Source organism: Geotrypetes seraphini, chromosome 5 (genome assembly GCF_902459505.1).
Source record: "Geotrypetes seraphini chromosome 5, aGeoSer1.1, whole genome shotgun sequence".
Classification (NCBI taxonomy): domain Eukaryota; kingdom Metazoa; phylum Chordata; class Amphibia; order Gymnophiona; family Dermophiidae; genus Geotrypetes; species Geotrypetes seraphini.
The window spans coordinates 203948834-203965141 of record NC_047088.1 but is presented as its reverse complement, the minus strand read 5'-3'; the positions used below and the strand labels follow the sequence as shown (position 1 = coordinate 203965141).

General features: G+C 46.7%; 1 protein-coding gene across 1 annotated transcript in view; it reads left to right on the top strand.

Moving 5' to 3' along the window:
* Window positions 1–16308, top strand: part of PPIG (peptidylprolyl isomerase G) — a 259537-nt gene that overhangs the window by 104875 nt on the left and 138354 nt on the right. Inside the window, 2 exon segments of the mRNA XM_033944704.1 lie at window positions 4007–4036; window positions 4139–4278. Of these exon segments, the coding sequence (XP_033800595.1) occupies window positions 4007–4036; window positions 4139–4278 (170 nt within the window).

Genomic DNA, 16308 nt, shown 5'->3' with positions numbered 1-16308 from the left:
TTTCATTGTCTCACATTTAACATCACTGTAAATGTACCACCGCTATAACATGTAGCATCGCTGTATACGTACAGTCTCTTCTTTAGTTTATGCCTTTTTATTACTGCTATTTATGTAACATCTCTGTAAATGTAACAACACTGTAATATGTATCATCGCTGTAAATGTACAGTCTCTTCTATTGTTAACTGCATTGAACTTCTATGGTATTGCGGTATACAAGAATAAAGTTATTATTATTATTATTCTCCCTAGGACATGACACGCCCCAAACAGTCTTTATTCTATGTGCAGGAAACAGTTAGCATTTGGTCCCAGGTCTTAGCAGGCACTAGAACAATGGCAGGTTTTCAAATGCAGTAGAGTCTTACCTCCTACAAACTCTGTCTGTGCCAGGCCCTTCAACCAGCTTATCTAGCTCCTAGGTGTAAGGATTGTAGTGGCCCCCCCAATGTTAGGTTGGTGGAGTTATATGAGGCGCCCTTACAAACGCCAGGTCCCGAGTTCAATACCTTCACAGAAGACCCACCAGGAGTAGAATCAAATAAGAAGCACAGCCAGTAGTGATTGCATAAAGAATATATTATAGAAATAGGCTTACAGAAAAGTAAGATTCATAAAAGTTACAATTAAGAATGAGATATATAAGTTTTACAATTACATACTACTTCTGTGTTCTTGTGAATGAGAGAGAACACACAAAGAAAGAGAGAGAAAGGGGGGTGGGGAGGGTGATGTCCCAAGCTTCAGTTTCCAGAGAGCCATAGGAAGAAGGGCAAAAGGAGCCAGAGGAGCAAGGGGGGGGGGATGCAAGAGGAGCCTTTTATAGCTTGGAATCTTATTCTAAATATAGAAACTATTGTATTTTCCAGTATCTTTCTGTTTAGAATTTGTAAACTGTTTGAAACAATAGTTAGTTTCACTGACCACCTGGATCCATTGTATATCTTCAGACATTCTTAACACCTCTTAGAGCACCTTTTTACTGTCAGGTCCTCTAAGCACTGATTGAATTAGGGTTGTTTGAAACAGTCTGCCTGGATGCTTACTGTATGTGATATATCTGCATCAACATCCCAGAGTCAGATTGATATAATTTCCCATAGACTTTTGCTGACATTAATTATGCCAACTGAAAATGCTGATTGCTAGCAATAGCTATGCTGACACTAGGTTCCTTCTAGCACACTTCTCCTCCTGGGTCTGGCTCGGCCTTTTAAGTTCCCCTGAGTCACTTCCTGATTTTCTACTTTTCTCCCCTCCCCCCCCCCCTTCCTGGGAGAAACTCTTTCTCAGTGCTGCTGTGGTTGTGAGCCAATTTAGCCAGGAGGGGGAGTGCCGGGTTTTCCTGAGGTTTATTCTGAGTTTGATCAGCAGTGCCCAGCTAGGGAAGTGGCAGGGTTTCATACACTTTGTCACTGGGAGGTTCAGTTGAATCCTGTTGAGAATTTTGCGTGAGGTGGACCATGCATTAGATAGGAGTTTGACGAGTGGAGCGGCTGAGTTGCTGTAGATAATGTGATGCATGATACAGGATGTTTTGAATTTTATACGGGATGAGATGGGAAGCCAGTGGAGTTGTTTGAGGTAGGTTGAGATGAAGTCATATTTTTTTCAGGCCGAAGTTGAGTTATTCTGGTCTCCTTATCTCAAGATATAGTGGTGCTAGAAAAGGTTCAAAGAAGAGCAACCAAGATGGTTAAGGGGATGGAACTCCTCTTGTATGAAGAAAGACTAAAATAGTTAGGGCTCTTCAGCTTGGAAAAGAGATGGCTGAGGGGAGATATGATTGAAGTCTACAAAATCCTGAGTGGAGTAGAGCAGGTACAATTGGATTGATTTTTCACTCTGTCAAAAATTACAAAGACTAGGGGCCACACAATGAAGTTACAGGGAAATACTTTTAAAACCATTTTTTTTTTTTGTAAACCAATAATATTTTTTTAAACCAATACTTTTAAAACCATTTTTTTTTCACTCACAGAATAGTTAAGCTCTGGAACGCGTTGCCAGAGGATGTGGTAAGAGCAGATAGCGTAGCTGGTTTTAAGGAAGGTTTGGACAAGTTCCTGGAGGAAAAGTCCATAGTCTGTTATTGAGAAAGACATGGGGGAAGCCACTGCTTGCCCTGGATCGATAGTATGGAATATTGCTACTCCTTGCATTTTGTGGATGAGGATGGTGTTGATGAGGATAGTGTTGATTCCCAAGTAGGCGGAGTTACAGTAATCCAGTTGGGAAGTATCATCATCTGGACAATGAGATCAAAATGATGCTGGTGGAAGTATGGCATGATGAGTCTTAACTGTTTCATAGTGAAGAGGGTTTTCTTTCGAAGATGGGATACTTGAGGTTCCATGGATATTGTGGAATCTAGGATGCAGCCTAGAATTTTAGAGGTTTTTTTCTACAGTGAGTGAGCTGCCTGATTGGAGTGTGATGCTTGTTGGTGCTGTTTGTTGGGCGCTGTGGAAATACTGATGACAAATTAGTAAAACGCGTACCAGTCAAATTTTTGATTAAGCCCTTATGGTCAAATAGTATCCAATTTGTATATCCACCATTGTTCCCTTTGATGAAGCTTTCTTTTGATATTGCCATTCCATATTTAAACAAAGAGAACGAGTGTTGAGTTTCAGTGCAATGTTTTATCAATAGGTCCACTCCTCTTGCATGATCAATATTGTAGCAGTGCTCAAATAACCACGTCTTCAAAGCTTATGATGTATGGCCCACATAACACAATTGACAAAGGCAATACAATAAATACACCACATTCTTAAGATAAGCATGTGGTAAAAAACTTCAATTGTATCCTTTGCTTTAGAATAATCACACATGTCCCTTCTAGCATAATCTCACAAATAGTACATTTTCCGCATTTAAAATGTCCAGTTTCAATCAATAGGGTCAATACATCTGATTTGCATAATTTGTCTTTTAAGTATGAGACATTTTTTCTCCATTATTCAGCTTTATTCAGATCGGATCTCTGGCAATGTGTTTGCTGTGGAACACTTCAAGGGTCATTGCTATGCTTTGTTAATTTTGAATATATCATGACAGTATTGAACCTCACATGTCGCAAAGGTGCTGCACTTCAGTTCTGGTTCTGGTATGCAAAAATGGCTGCTACTGTTCAGTGAGCCTAGCTGGTAGAAGTATTTGGTCTTAGAGGAGACTTCTTTAGGCTACCTTCAGCCAGCAAGGGAACTTGAGTTACCAGGTCATGTCATTTAGTGAGTTAGTGTGAAGTGATAGAAAAAAGAAGCTTGTCTCCTGATTTCAAGGCAAAACAAATATTTTAAAATATTCTTAAAGCATTTTAAAAATTTCATTGAGATTTTAACAAAGCACATTTCTCACTGATGTTCTTATTTAGATGGATTGATTCTGTGCTTCCTCCCCTCCCCTACCCCGCTCCCCCCACAGATACCCTTTGTTTGGAGGCCTGGTAATACTTTATATTATTGTGAACTAGAAATGTTCTCCCTGCATTCTGTCAACTTGCTTTGGTGTAAAATATATTCTTTATTGTGAAATGGAACATAAATAATGGATGCTAGCAGTGTATTTTAAAAGGAAAGGAGTACTCATTCTATGGAGAATCTTTAGCTGGTGATTGAATCTTGGGTTAGGTTCTATAGAACATATTTGGTACATTTTAATATGCCATCCTTGTTCTGTCTTAACTAGTGTTTAATGTCTTCAATTACATGCTGCTTTTGAATAGAATATTGAGCATTAATATGCTGCATTTTCACAAAGCATTCCAAAACTTTTTATAATACATTGTAGAGCTAATATAATTTAAGACCCAATAGCTGCAAAGTTCTTCTGAGATATCCATAACGTTTTTTTATCTGTTAGAAGTTATTTAACTGGTTGTTGTGATATGGTTTATTTTATTCCCATGGCAAATATATATTTTTTTTCCTTTTTTTAGAGAGGCTAACTGTATTTTCTCTGATTCTTTGTTTTAATTTTCGCCTGATGACTTACAAAGAACAACTAAACCTACACCTCATTTAGATGGGTAAATATTTTATCATTTCATCCTTATCTGATAAATAAATTATAAATACATATTATTATATTGCATATTCACTTCACTTAATTTTTTTATTTTACTATTTAGTCTTCATGTTGTCTTTGGTCAAGTCATATCTGGACAAGAAGTCATTAAGGAGATAGAGAATCAGAAAACAGATGCATCCAGTAAACCATATGCTGAAGTTCGTGTGTTGAACTGTGGAGAACTGATTCCAAAATCCAGAGGTGAAGTTCCAGTGCATGACTTTTATTGTACCACAATAGCAGTCTGTGTTCAAATCCTTGCTTATCCTTTATGATAGAAATATACTGCTTCACCTTGTAACTCTCATAATGCTCTCTCTACCCACTTGATTCCAGAAACTGACTGTAATTCTGTAACTTTTTGGTCTTATACATTTAAACTGCAATGAATCTGTGCTGAAAATTTGCAGGATATAAGAAATTATATGGTATGGTATGGCCTGATATTCAAAGCAAGTTATACATTTGCCAGCAAGTAGAAAACACAACTTGCTTAGTCTTCAATTAATGGGCTGCTCATGTATAAAATTGGACTTTTAATAAAGTTAACAAGAGGTCTTAAGCTTTAAAATGCATTTTATGGTATGTTCCTCTTTTTGCTTGCATAAGTAGTGTATTGTGCATGCCAAAGGCCTGCTGGCTCCTGCCATTTCCAAGTCTCAGCAGCATTCAACAGGCCTCGGGCATGCGTAGATGCTTAAGGCCCCAGACCTGTCCAGAATATAACATTGATGTCGGCGTCAGCCAGAAAGACGGGTAAAAGCAATATTGATCATCAGGGGGAGGAGAGACGAACAGAGAGAAGGACAAAAATGCCGGTCATTGAGGAGAGGAGTAGTAAAATGCTTGTCTTCCAGAGAGGGGGTGGAGAACATAAGAATTGGCGCTGCTGGGTCAGACCAGTGATCCATCGTGCCCAGCAATCCGCTCCCGCGGCGGTCCTTAGGTCAAAGACCAGTGCCCTAACTGAGTCTAGCCTTACCTGCGTACGTTCTGGTTCAGCAGGAACTTGTCTAACTTGTCTTGAATCCCTGGAGGGTGATTTTCCCTATAACAGCCTCCGGAAGAGCGTTTCAGTTTTCCACCACTCTCTAGGTGAAGAACAACATCCTTACGCTTGTACGGAATCTATCCCCTTTTAACTTTAGAGAGTGCCCCTCGTTCTCCCTACCTTGGAGAGGGTGAACAACCTGTCTTTCTTGTACAATCCTTCTGGAGCCTGAACTATTGGGTAATGCATCCATTCCAGCCTTGGCTGCAGAACTTAAAAATAAAACCAACCCCCTCTGCGAGGTCACCTGTGCGGCCACTACCCTTGAAGTTAAGTTTGATTCTGCAGCCTTGCTAAGAACTTCTAGTTTTCTTCTGCTCGTGATTTTATTTCTCAATTCCTAGTCTTTTATGTTCTTCAGTACCGTGGGTTTGCTCTTACTGTAGATCAACTCTGTGTGAGTGATCCTTCGGCGGGAGATCACAGACATTTTAAAGTTGTCTACTTCTGAAGGGTGCTCTGTAAGCCTGAAACTGCAGTAAGCCCTCTGGACAGCCTGCAGATTGGATCGGGTCTCCAGGATTGGGAGCCATCTCTCCCCTGGTTCGTCCTCAAAGCGGTTCCGAGGAGATACACCGGAATCGGAACCGTGCCGCGTGTCTTCCCTGATTTCCCTGAGGGGTCATGATCTGTGGTGGCAGGGAAGTTGAGGCAGCCAGAAGATCTGAAATTCCAGTTTAATCAGCTCCTGAGGCACTGATCTCCTTGCTTGCACTGTGTACTGCTGGCTGCCATTGAAATGCATTGCAGCACATGTACCTGTGGTGTCTGTGAGTCACAGAGATTGGCGATTTTGTGGGGTCCTCAAATTGGGGTTTTGGGGGGTTTCCCTGCATGCCCTGGTCCCCCCCCCCCACTTGTAAAATCCTAAAATCACCGTTTTTAGTGTTTTCCTGTGTTTTAACGGCCGTTTTTCTGTCAAAATCAGCACCCGCGGTGGCCATCTTGGATTTTCTTATACGTTTTGTTTTTTTTTTTAAGTATATTTTGGGGACTTAGAAGCTTCGTTTTTACTCCAAACTTCACAGATGGCCACCTCAGGACATGATGACATGGATTCATGCCTTAGATGCGGCAGATGGCGGCTGGATTCGCGGCCATTTATCCCATGCGCCGTGGACCACGAGGGGGGGAGTGAGACGTGAGCAGATCCCGCGCTCCCCTCCTCCTGAGAGGCCCTAATGCCCTTTAATTCCACTGGAGTCGTGATTGCTGCATCTGGAGCACTTAAACTGGGTGTGGATGGCGTTTTTGCGAAACACAAGCGCAATTTCGGTGAAAAAAAAATCACAGTCTGCTAATCCTGTGAGATCTGAGACGTACAGAGCAGTTCCGGCCGCTGGTGACTGTTTATCCACAGATTTTGGGGCTCTGAGGTATCTGACTGTAAAAAAAAAAAAAAAAAAGACAAACCAGGAGTAAAAGGGGCTTTGCCTGTTTCTCCCACTGAGTCCAGTACAACATTCTGTTCCACTTTTGGATGCCAGCATGACGATTTGTTCCTTTACTGGGGTGCCAGAAAGCAGGCGGCTCATCCTCGTCCTTGCTTCTGCTTCGGTGTCTGCAGTTGCTGTCGCCTGTTTCTTCAGCGGAATCAGCAGAGGTGGCTAACTTAGCGGATCTGGGTGATACCCAGACCAGTGGGTTCCGAGACCTTGCGGATCACCAGGCGGAGTGCCGGCTCTTCACAGTAGCCCAAGAGTAAAGACGGTCTTGAACATGGAACCTAGTTTCAGTCCATGCGGTTTCGACAGAATGTTCAGTTCGGAGTTCTATGCCTCCGCTGTCTGCCTCCTTGATGCAATGCGGTTTTGGCGGAAGTGCTGTTAGTAGTCTGGGAGTCCATAGAGGGTTTCCTTATCCTTGAACTTGGCAAAGTTGTATCCCATGGCATCAGACCTCAACTGGAGACTGGTCCCGCTGACAGTGGATTCAGCTGTGGCTCAGGTCACTAAACATATCTCTTTTTCCTCAGATGGAGGGATTGTCCTGCAGGATGTTCAGGACTGAAGATTGCATTTTGATCTCCAGCGTCTTTCTGTTTCCGTTACAACGGGAGAGCGAGGTGCGGCAGCCACTTCTGTGTGGCCCGGGAATGTCTGAATTTTTTGCCCGAAGCTCTTTGTAGCATCTTGAACTAAGCTCGGAGCTTCTTCAGGCTCCGCTTGGCGAATGACTTGGATTCACCAGTGGTTGGGTGCTACTTCAGCTAAAGGCTCAGTGAGCAGGTTCCTTTTAAGTGTTCGCTCCTTTTGGCCAAGGTTTGGATGACCTTGGCCAGTGTTCAGGTCTGTAGCCTGAGGTGCTCCCTGGCTCTAGACCTCGTCCAACTAGGGGTGTGGGACGGCCAGATATTTGTCCCTGCCTGCGTACTTCTCAGTTCACCGGATCCCTGGCGGCGGGACAGCGTTTCAGAGATCCCTCTAGTCCTCACTATGGAGGTGCAGCGCGCCAACAGTTGTCCTACTCCCAGTCTTCTGTCCCTTCCTAGAGAAAAATATGCCATCAGGTCTCTGGCAGGGCCCCCCCTCCCCAATTCAGGGGGCAGCTTTTGACATTCCTTCCAGAATGGCAAATGGTAATCTCGGCCTAGTGAGTCCTCGTTGTGCTCAGGAAAGGCCTTTGACTACAGTTTTTTTTCCAGCCTCCGCTGGAATTCTTCTTGTTCCCTCCTGTGGGAATTCCGGTCAGGGCCAGCCAGGTGCAAGCCACAATGCACAGGTTGCTGAATCAGGCAGCTATAGAGCTTGTCCCAAAGGGAAACTGGGACACCGGGAGATACGCCATTTACCTCATCATGCCAGTGAAGGACTCTGAAGATTGCTAACCAATTCTGAACCTGAAGGCAGTGAACAACGTCCTACGAGTTCCACGTTTCCGGCTGGAAATGGTGCATTCAGTGGTGGCAGCAGTGGCGCCCGGGGAGTTTTTGGTTTCCTTGGATTTCTCGAAAGCATACATCCACATCTCAATTTTTTTTTTTCTTTTTTTGGGGGGGGATTTGTTTTGGGTTTTTTTTCGGATCATCAGAGATTCCTGAGGTTGCATGTTCTCGGGAGGCACTTCCGGGTCACGGCACTGCCCGTCGAGTTGGTGTCGGCCCAGATCATTCACCACAGTCATGGTGGTGGTAGCTGTCCATCTGCGCTCGCTGGGTGTGCAAGTCCATCAGTACCTCGACGACTGGCTGATCAGAGCTCCCTCTTTGATGGAAGGCCCTTGGCAGTTCGCCAAGCGGTGACTGCTGGACAGTCTCGACTGGGTGATCCATCTCACGACGTGTCGCCTCGAGCTGCCACAGGACTTGGAGTACATGGCAGTCTGGTCCCATGTGGGCAGGAACCAGGTGTTCTGACAGAATCCAGGACGATCAAGCTTCGGAGTGCAGTCAGGACATGTTAGTGGCTCCAGCCCTGACAGCCTGGCAGTATCTGCAGGTATTGGGTCTCATGGTGGCGACCATAGTTGTGATCCATGGGCAAGGGCTCACATCCTTCCTCTTCGGTTGTCCCTTCTGTCCCGGTGGAATCCTCAGCGGGATGTGCTGGGGTGAAGTTGCCATGCTTGGCAACGACTCGCAGCTGTATGGTGTTGTGGTTGAGCCTGGTTACTCTGTACAGAGGGCTCCCTCTGCGCGTCTTGGACTGGGTGCCCCTGGCGACGGAAGTGGGTCTCTCCGGTTAGGAGCAGTTTGCTGGTCTGTAACGGTCCACTCTTGGTGGACTGCGTTGGAGAGCAGATGGTTGTTCAATTGACTGGAGATGTGTATGGTCTGTCTGGCCTGCTGCGATTTCAAGGGATTCTTAGCGTATTCTCGGACATTGCACTAGTGGTTGCCTTTGTCATCTTGTCAGAGGGGCACGAGGAGTCCCCTGCTGAGCCTAGAAGCTCGGATGCTCGTTGCCTATGCAGAGAAGCATCTGAGGGCCTTGTCTTCTGCTCATGTGGCAGGGGTGGACGATGTGCTGGTAGACTTCCTCAGTTGTCAGATTCTGGACCCGGGAAAATGTTCCCTGTCTGGGCTAGCGTTCGAAGCCATGTTTCTTCAGAGGGGTCACCCCGCCTTCGATCTGATATGTCCTCGGGGAACCAGAAGGTGGACAGGTTCTTCAGCTGTCGCCAGGAGGTCAGCAGAGCAGGGCTCGGTGCTCTGGTTCAACCATGGACTGATGGGAAACTTCTGTATGGCTTTTCCCCGTGGCCTGTGATAGGGCCAGGTGGCATCTCACGCAGGTCCGGTGTTCCTAGCGGCCCCAGACCTGGTGCGGTTGAGCTCAGTGAGAGGTCTGTGTCTTCCTTGCCATCAGAGATTGCTCACTTAGGGCCCGATAGCCCTTCCAGTTCCGGACAGCTTGGTTTTGCGACCTGGTGATGTACTTGTGGCCTTGAGGGCTAGGGGCTTCTCTTCTGCTATCATTGCCACATTTCTTCATGGCAACAGGAATTCGATGGGGTCAGCCTCTGCGAAGGTCTAAAGGTGCTTTTCGGCCTGGTGTGCAACAGTTCACTTGGATCCTTTGTCCCCATTGGTGGCACTGTTCTGACCTTCCTATGAACTGGCCTCAGGAAGGGTCTGGCGGTTTCTTCTTCCAGGTCCCTGTTGCGGGACTGTCGTGTTCGGGTTCCTCTTCTCTCGGGGGTTCTCTGTTGTCTCCCCAAGATGTTGAAGGCTTCTTTTTGGGGGGGCGGGGAGGATGCAGCCTCCTGGATGGGATTTCTCCAAGAGATGTTGCCGTCAAGACGGATTTCCTCGTTCTGGTCGCTTCTGCTCAGAGTCTGTCGGAGCTTCAGGCTATGTCTTGCAGGGATCCTTCTCTCCGCATCACGGAGTCTGCGGTTGTTTTGAGGACCGTGTTTTCTTCTGCATGTGGGGGTCAGCAGTCCACGTCACCCAAGTAGTTCGGCTGCACACTTTTGTTCTGTCAAGGTTCCAAGTCAAAGACCTGTGTTTTGCGGTCTCTGGAGGTGCGGCATCTCCTTTTGAGATGCCTTGAGGCTACTGTCGACTACCGTCTGTCGGACAATCAGTTTGTCCTGGCAGGCCCCGCATGCTGGAGTCAGCCTGCTTCCAAGGCTACCTTCTCATATTGGTTACTTGCGGGCATTTCCGCGGCCCATGTGGCGGCAGAGAAGCAGCCTCCCCTTGGCGTGAGGGCTCACTCTACCGGAGGAAGGACTTCCTCGTGGGCTGACTGTCATGTGGTTTCGCCTGAGGATATTTGTTGGGCGGCCACGTGGGTTTCCCTTCATATTTTTTCTGGGTTTTACCGGCTTGGTGTGGCAGCAATGGGTGATGCGGCCTTTGGCCCTTCTGTTCTGGCAGCGGGCTCATTGGGCCCCCTCTGAGATTTGGGACTGCTTTGATACATCCTGCTAGTTCAGACTACAGAGGGATTGTACAAGAATGAAAGATTAGGTTTCTTACCTCTGCTAATATTCCTTCTTGCAGATCTCCTCTGGAGCCTAAACTCCCACCCATCTGTTTTGTCCAATTTGCAGGTCGCCTGCCAGTAACTGCTAAGTTGGCTTTCTCTCTTTGACCAGCCTCGCTAACATTTCCCCGACTAAGCTTATGGGGTTTTAAGGGTCCTGGGGTGGTGCCCCTTCTGCTCTTTAGGCTGGGTCTTCTTTAGTGACCTGTTCCTCAGTTTTGCAAGTGTGAAATGTTTCAATTTCTTACTATCCTAACTTGGCTTTTTTTTTGGCAGTTGTTGATTATGTATTTGGTTATCATGAGCAGCATTGACTTGTATCGGGGAGTCCCCGCACCCCCCTCTCTTTTTCTTGTGTTTCCTGTTTGTATTAGATACTCCTGGCTTTGCTACCTACTGAATTTCAAGGGGAGTGGCCGCACAGGTGACCTCGCAAAGGGGGTTAGTTTTATTTTTAAGTTCTGCAGCCAAGGCTGGAATGGTTGCATTACCCACTAGTTCAGACTCCAGAGGAGATCTACAAGAAAGAAGGTTAGCAGAGGTAAGAAACCTAATCTTTCATTCTTTAGCACTCTCCAGACCGGTAGAGGTTAAATCTTACAAGTGGGTATATATCTCATCATGACCAGCAGGTCCAAGCGCCCGAGAGTGGCTTAGAATGAGGATTGGTAGTCTGAGGAGTGTCTCGGCCTGGATGAGGATCTGGACCCTTTGGAGGATTTCCAGGATCCACTCGAGGGGACGGCTGCTGGAGGCGGGGCAGCAGGTTTCCCGCCTTCCGGCAAAGAGGCATCTATGGTGTGACTTTTTCAGAGGGATGAGCTACCGGACCTGATTCAGCAGGTCTCGTCGGTGCTGCGTTTTCAAGAAGCGCCACCGGAGACCTTGCGTGTGGGGGACCCTCTTCTTCAGGGGATCCGTACTGTTTTCCGCTCTTTTCCTATGCATCAGGATATTTGGGATATTGTAGTGGTGCAGTGCCGTTTCGGTTAGCACGCGCCATGGCTCGTTTGTATCCCATCCCAGAGGGGTATAGGGCTACTTTAAAGGCGCCAGTTGTGGATGTGGTGGTCTCAGCAATTTCTAAGTGGCACACAGTGCCTATTGAGGGCGATTCTGCCTTACGGGACTCTGAAAAGTGTAAGTTGGAAACCATTCTTAAGCTTAAAAGATATAAAACGTCTTCAGCTTATACAAAACACAGCTATCAAAATTATTTCAGGTTCAAATAAGTTTGATCATGTCTCACCCCACTGTTATAAAAAGCCCACTGGTTGCCTGTTTTACTTAGGATTACATATAAAATTGCCCTCTTGACCTTTAAAACTATGCAAACTAATACCCCGGCTTTCATAGATAGACTCTTGATCCCCTATGACCCTCCCAGATGACCCTCCCAGAGCCTTAAGATCAACTTCACAACATTCCCTTAATATCCCATCCTTGAAGATAATTGTCACTTGTCGTACCCTTATTTTTTCTGTTACTGCCCCTTTGATCTGGAACTCCCTCCATCTATACTTAAGAGCCGAACAAAACTTGCAGAAATTCAAAAGCAGTCTAAAGTGTTTCCTTTTTAAAGATGCCTATAACTGACAATCATACACATATCTACTCCAGCAATTTTTAACTTTTTCCCATTTCTACTCCAGCAATTTTTTACCTTTTCCCATCTCCTATTGTATTTTCCTTCTATATATTCTTTCTATAAAAATTGTGTTTCCCCCCCTTTTCCCATTGTTCATGTATGTCTAATAAGTTGAAATGTGTATCTTCCAGCTATTTTTAAATATTTTGTACAACGCTTTGTACTTTTGGATAAGCGTTTAATCAAAAACTTAAATAAAGATAAAAGATAAAGATGTTTCTGCTTTGGTGGTCCAGGCGGCTATTTGTAGGGGGCTGGTGGCTCGCGCCGTGTTTCGGTGGGTCGAGCGTGTCCTGGATCGTGAGTCTGATGACTGGTCCTTAGTGGATCAGGAGGTGGCTGCCTCATTCCTCTCAGATGCTCTCTATGATTTGGTACGGATGTCGGCTAAGTCGATAGCTTTTGGAGTGGCTGCGCGCCGTACCTTGTGGTTTCGTGCTTGGTTGGCGGATACTGCGTCCAAAACTAAGCTTACCAAATTTCCCTTTCAGGGGTCTTTTTGTTTGGAGAGAACTTAGATAAGTTGGTTCAGACTCTAACATAGTAACATAGTAGATGATGGCAGATAAAGACCCAAATGGTCTATCCAGTCTGCCCAACCTGATTCAATTTAAATTTTTTAAATTTTTTCTTCTTAGCTATTTCTGGGCAAGTATCCAAAGCTCTACCCGGTACTGTGCTTGGGTTCCAACTGCTGAAATCTCCGTTAAAACCTACTCCAGCCCATCTAAGCCCTTTCCAGCCCATCCTCCCCAAATGGCCATATATAGACACAGTCTGTGCAAGTCTGCCCAGTAGTGGCCTTAGTTCAATATTTAATATTATTTTCTGATTCTAGATCCTCTGTGCTCATCCCACGCATCTTTGAACTCAGTCACCATTTTCCTCTCCACCACCTCTCTCGGGAGCGCATTCCAGGCATCCACCACCCTCTCCGTAAAGTAGAACTTCCTAACATTGCTCTTGAATCTACCACCCCTTAACCTCAAATTATGTCCTCTGGTTTTACCATTTTCCTTTCTCTGGAAAAGATTTTGTACCACCATAATACCCTTCAAGCATTTGAACGTCTGAATCATATCTCCCCTGTCCCTCCTTTCCTCTAGGGTATACATATTCAGGGCTTTCAGTCTCTCCTCATACGTCTTCTGGCGCAAGCCTCCTATCATTTTTATCACCCTCCTCTGGACCGCTTCAAGTCTTCTTACGTCCTTCGCCAGATACGGTCTCCAAAACTGAACACAATACTCCAAGTGGGGCCTTACCAATGACCTGTACAGGGGCATCAACACCTTCCTTCTACTGGCTATGCCTCTCTTTATACAGCCCAGCATCCTTCTGGCTGCAGCCATCGCCTTGTCACACTGTTTTTTCGCCTTTAGATTTTCGGACACTATCACCCCAAGGTCCCTCTCCCCGTTCGTACATATCAGCTTCTCACCTCCCAGCATATACAGTTCCTTCCGATTATTAATCCCCAAATGCATTACTCTGCATTTCTTTGCATTGAATTTTAGTTGCTAGGCATTAGACCATTCCTCTAACTTTTGCAGATCCTTTTTCATATTTTCCACTCCCTCTTCAGTGTCTATTCTGTTACAAATCTTGGTATCATCTGCAAAAAGGCACACTTTTCCTTCTAACCCTTCAGCAGTATCACTCACAAACATATTGAACAGGATCGGCCCCAGCACAGAACCCTGAGGGACTCCACTTCTCAACTTTCCTTCCGAGCGACTTCCATTAACCACCATCCTCTGGCGTCAGCCCTTCAAGTTTGTTCAACAGCCTCCTTTGAGGAACTCTGACGGACTCTAAGATGCCCCACCTGCCTGAGGACCATACCCACCCAGCGACTCGGTTTGGCAATGCCCGCGGGCGTCTGTGGGAGTTCCGCAAGTATCGCCCTGGGCGTGGGGCTGCTACTTTCCAGGGGTTTTCCCAGGGTCGGTTTTATCAGCACATGCAGTCCTGTCGGGGGGCTGGGAATCCCTCATCTGGTTCCCCCGCTGCCCGTCCTGCACAATGACTTGTTGCCGGCGCTCCCTTTGGTTCCGATGGGTGCCTGGCTACGCAATTTTTTTTCCCAAGTGGGCCGAGATCACATCCGATCAGTGGGCCCTGGAGGTGGTGCGGGACGGTTATACTCTTGAGTTTGCCCACTCTCTGCCAGATCGTTTTCTTGCCTCTCCATGTCAGGTGGCATGGAAGACGCAGGCTTTTCGACAGACCCTTCAGCGCTTGCTAGATCTCAAAGCAGTTGTTCCAGTGCCCCCTCAGGAGTGCGGCACTGGCAGGTACTTCATTTACTTTGTGGTGCCCAAGAAGGAGGAGACCTTTCAACCCATCCTAGATTTAAAAGGGTCAACAGGGCTCTCAGAATTCCCTCTTTTCACATGGAAACACTGGAGTCTGTCATTCTGGCAGTTCAGCTTGGGGAGTTCCTGACTTCTCTCGATCTGACGGAGGCCTACTTGCATGTTCCCATTCGGGCCTCCCATCAGCGCTTCCTTCACTTTGCAATCTTGGGTCAACACTTTCAGTTCTGTGCGCTTCCCTTTGGTCTGGCCAAGGCTCCCCGGATGTTCATCAAGGTTGTGGTCGTCGCAGCAGCCTTGTGGTCAGAGGGCACTATAGTGCATCCCTATCTGGACAACTGGATCAACCATAGTGGACGGTGCTTGTCACGGATGCCAGTCTCCTCGGTTGGGGGGTTCAGTGTCTAGGTCGCTCAGCTCAGGGCACCTGGTCCACGGAGGAGGCGTCCTGATCGATCAATGTGTTATCCTTCCGTTCCTTCTTGTCGAGTAAATCAGTCAGAGTGCTGTCAAAAAATGCCACGGCGGTGGCTTAGAAACATAGAAAGTGACGGCAGATAAGGGCCAAGGCCCATCAAATCTGCCCACACCAATGACCCTCCCCTACCTCCCTTTGCGAAGAGATCCCACGTCAATCATCAGGGAGGCACCAAGAGCATGCAGGTAGCGCAGGAGGCAGCTCTGCTCATGGTCTGGGTGGAGTCCCACCTTCAGGACATCTCAGCCTCACACATAGCAGGAGTGGAGAATGTTCAGGCGGACTTCCTCAGTCGTCACGTGCTAGACCCCAGAGAGTGGTGTCTAAGCCCAGTGGCCTTTCAGTTGATAATTCAGTCTTGGGGTCAGCCCCTCATGGACCTGATGGCCACAAGTGTCAACGCCAAGATGCCCCGCTTCTTCAGTCATCACAAGGACTGTCTGGCCAAGGGCCTGGATGCTCTGATTCAACCATGGCCAATGGAGGAGCTGTTGTATGAGTTCCCCTGTGGCCATTAGTGGGCAGAGTTCTGCTCCACATCATTCGCCATCCTGTTCTGGTGGTTCTGGATTAGCCTCGATGTCCATGGTTCGCGGATCTGGTGAGGCACCTGGTGGTGGATCCTCTTTCTCTGCCTCTTTTGGACGACCTTCTGACGCAGGGGCCCATTCCAATATTTGATGCAGGTCCCTTCTGTATTACGGCTTGGCTTTTGAAAGAGGTTGCCTAGGTAAGAAGGGGTATTCAGATAAAGTGATCTCCACTCTCTTGGGGTCTTGGAGGCTTTCTACCTCTCGGGTTTGGCGTATTTTTGAGGAGTGGTGTGCTGCGTGTGGAGGGGTCTTGTTCACGCTTCCCTGCCTAACATCTTAGAGTTCTTGCAGGATGGCCTGGATAGGGAATTGCTTGGTCTTCTCTCCGGGTTCAGCTTGCGGCCTTGTCAGCCTTTTGTGGGTTGTTGAAAGGTCAGCGTTTGACTGTCATTCCTGATGTGATTTGCTTCTTGCAGATGGCCAAATTGCTCAAGCCTCCCATATGACCCTCTGTTCCATCTTGGGATCTGAATCTGGTTCTTTCCGTGCTAGTGCGCCCTCCCTTTGAACCGTTGGGCGCCTGCTCTTTGAAGGACCTAACTTTTAAAGTGGTCTTCTTGGTGGCCTTTACTTCTGTTAGACGTGTTTCTGAGCTGCAGGCTTTCTCAGGGATTGAGGGGTACAGATAGGAGTAGAGGCAGGTTATAGGGATAGGAGTAAGATGTAAGTTATAGAAATAGTCAAGGATCACTGCTCAGGAAATAGGCCTGA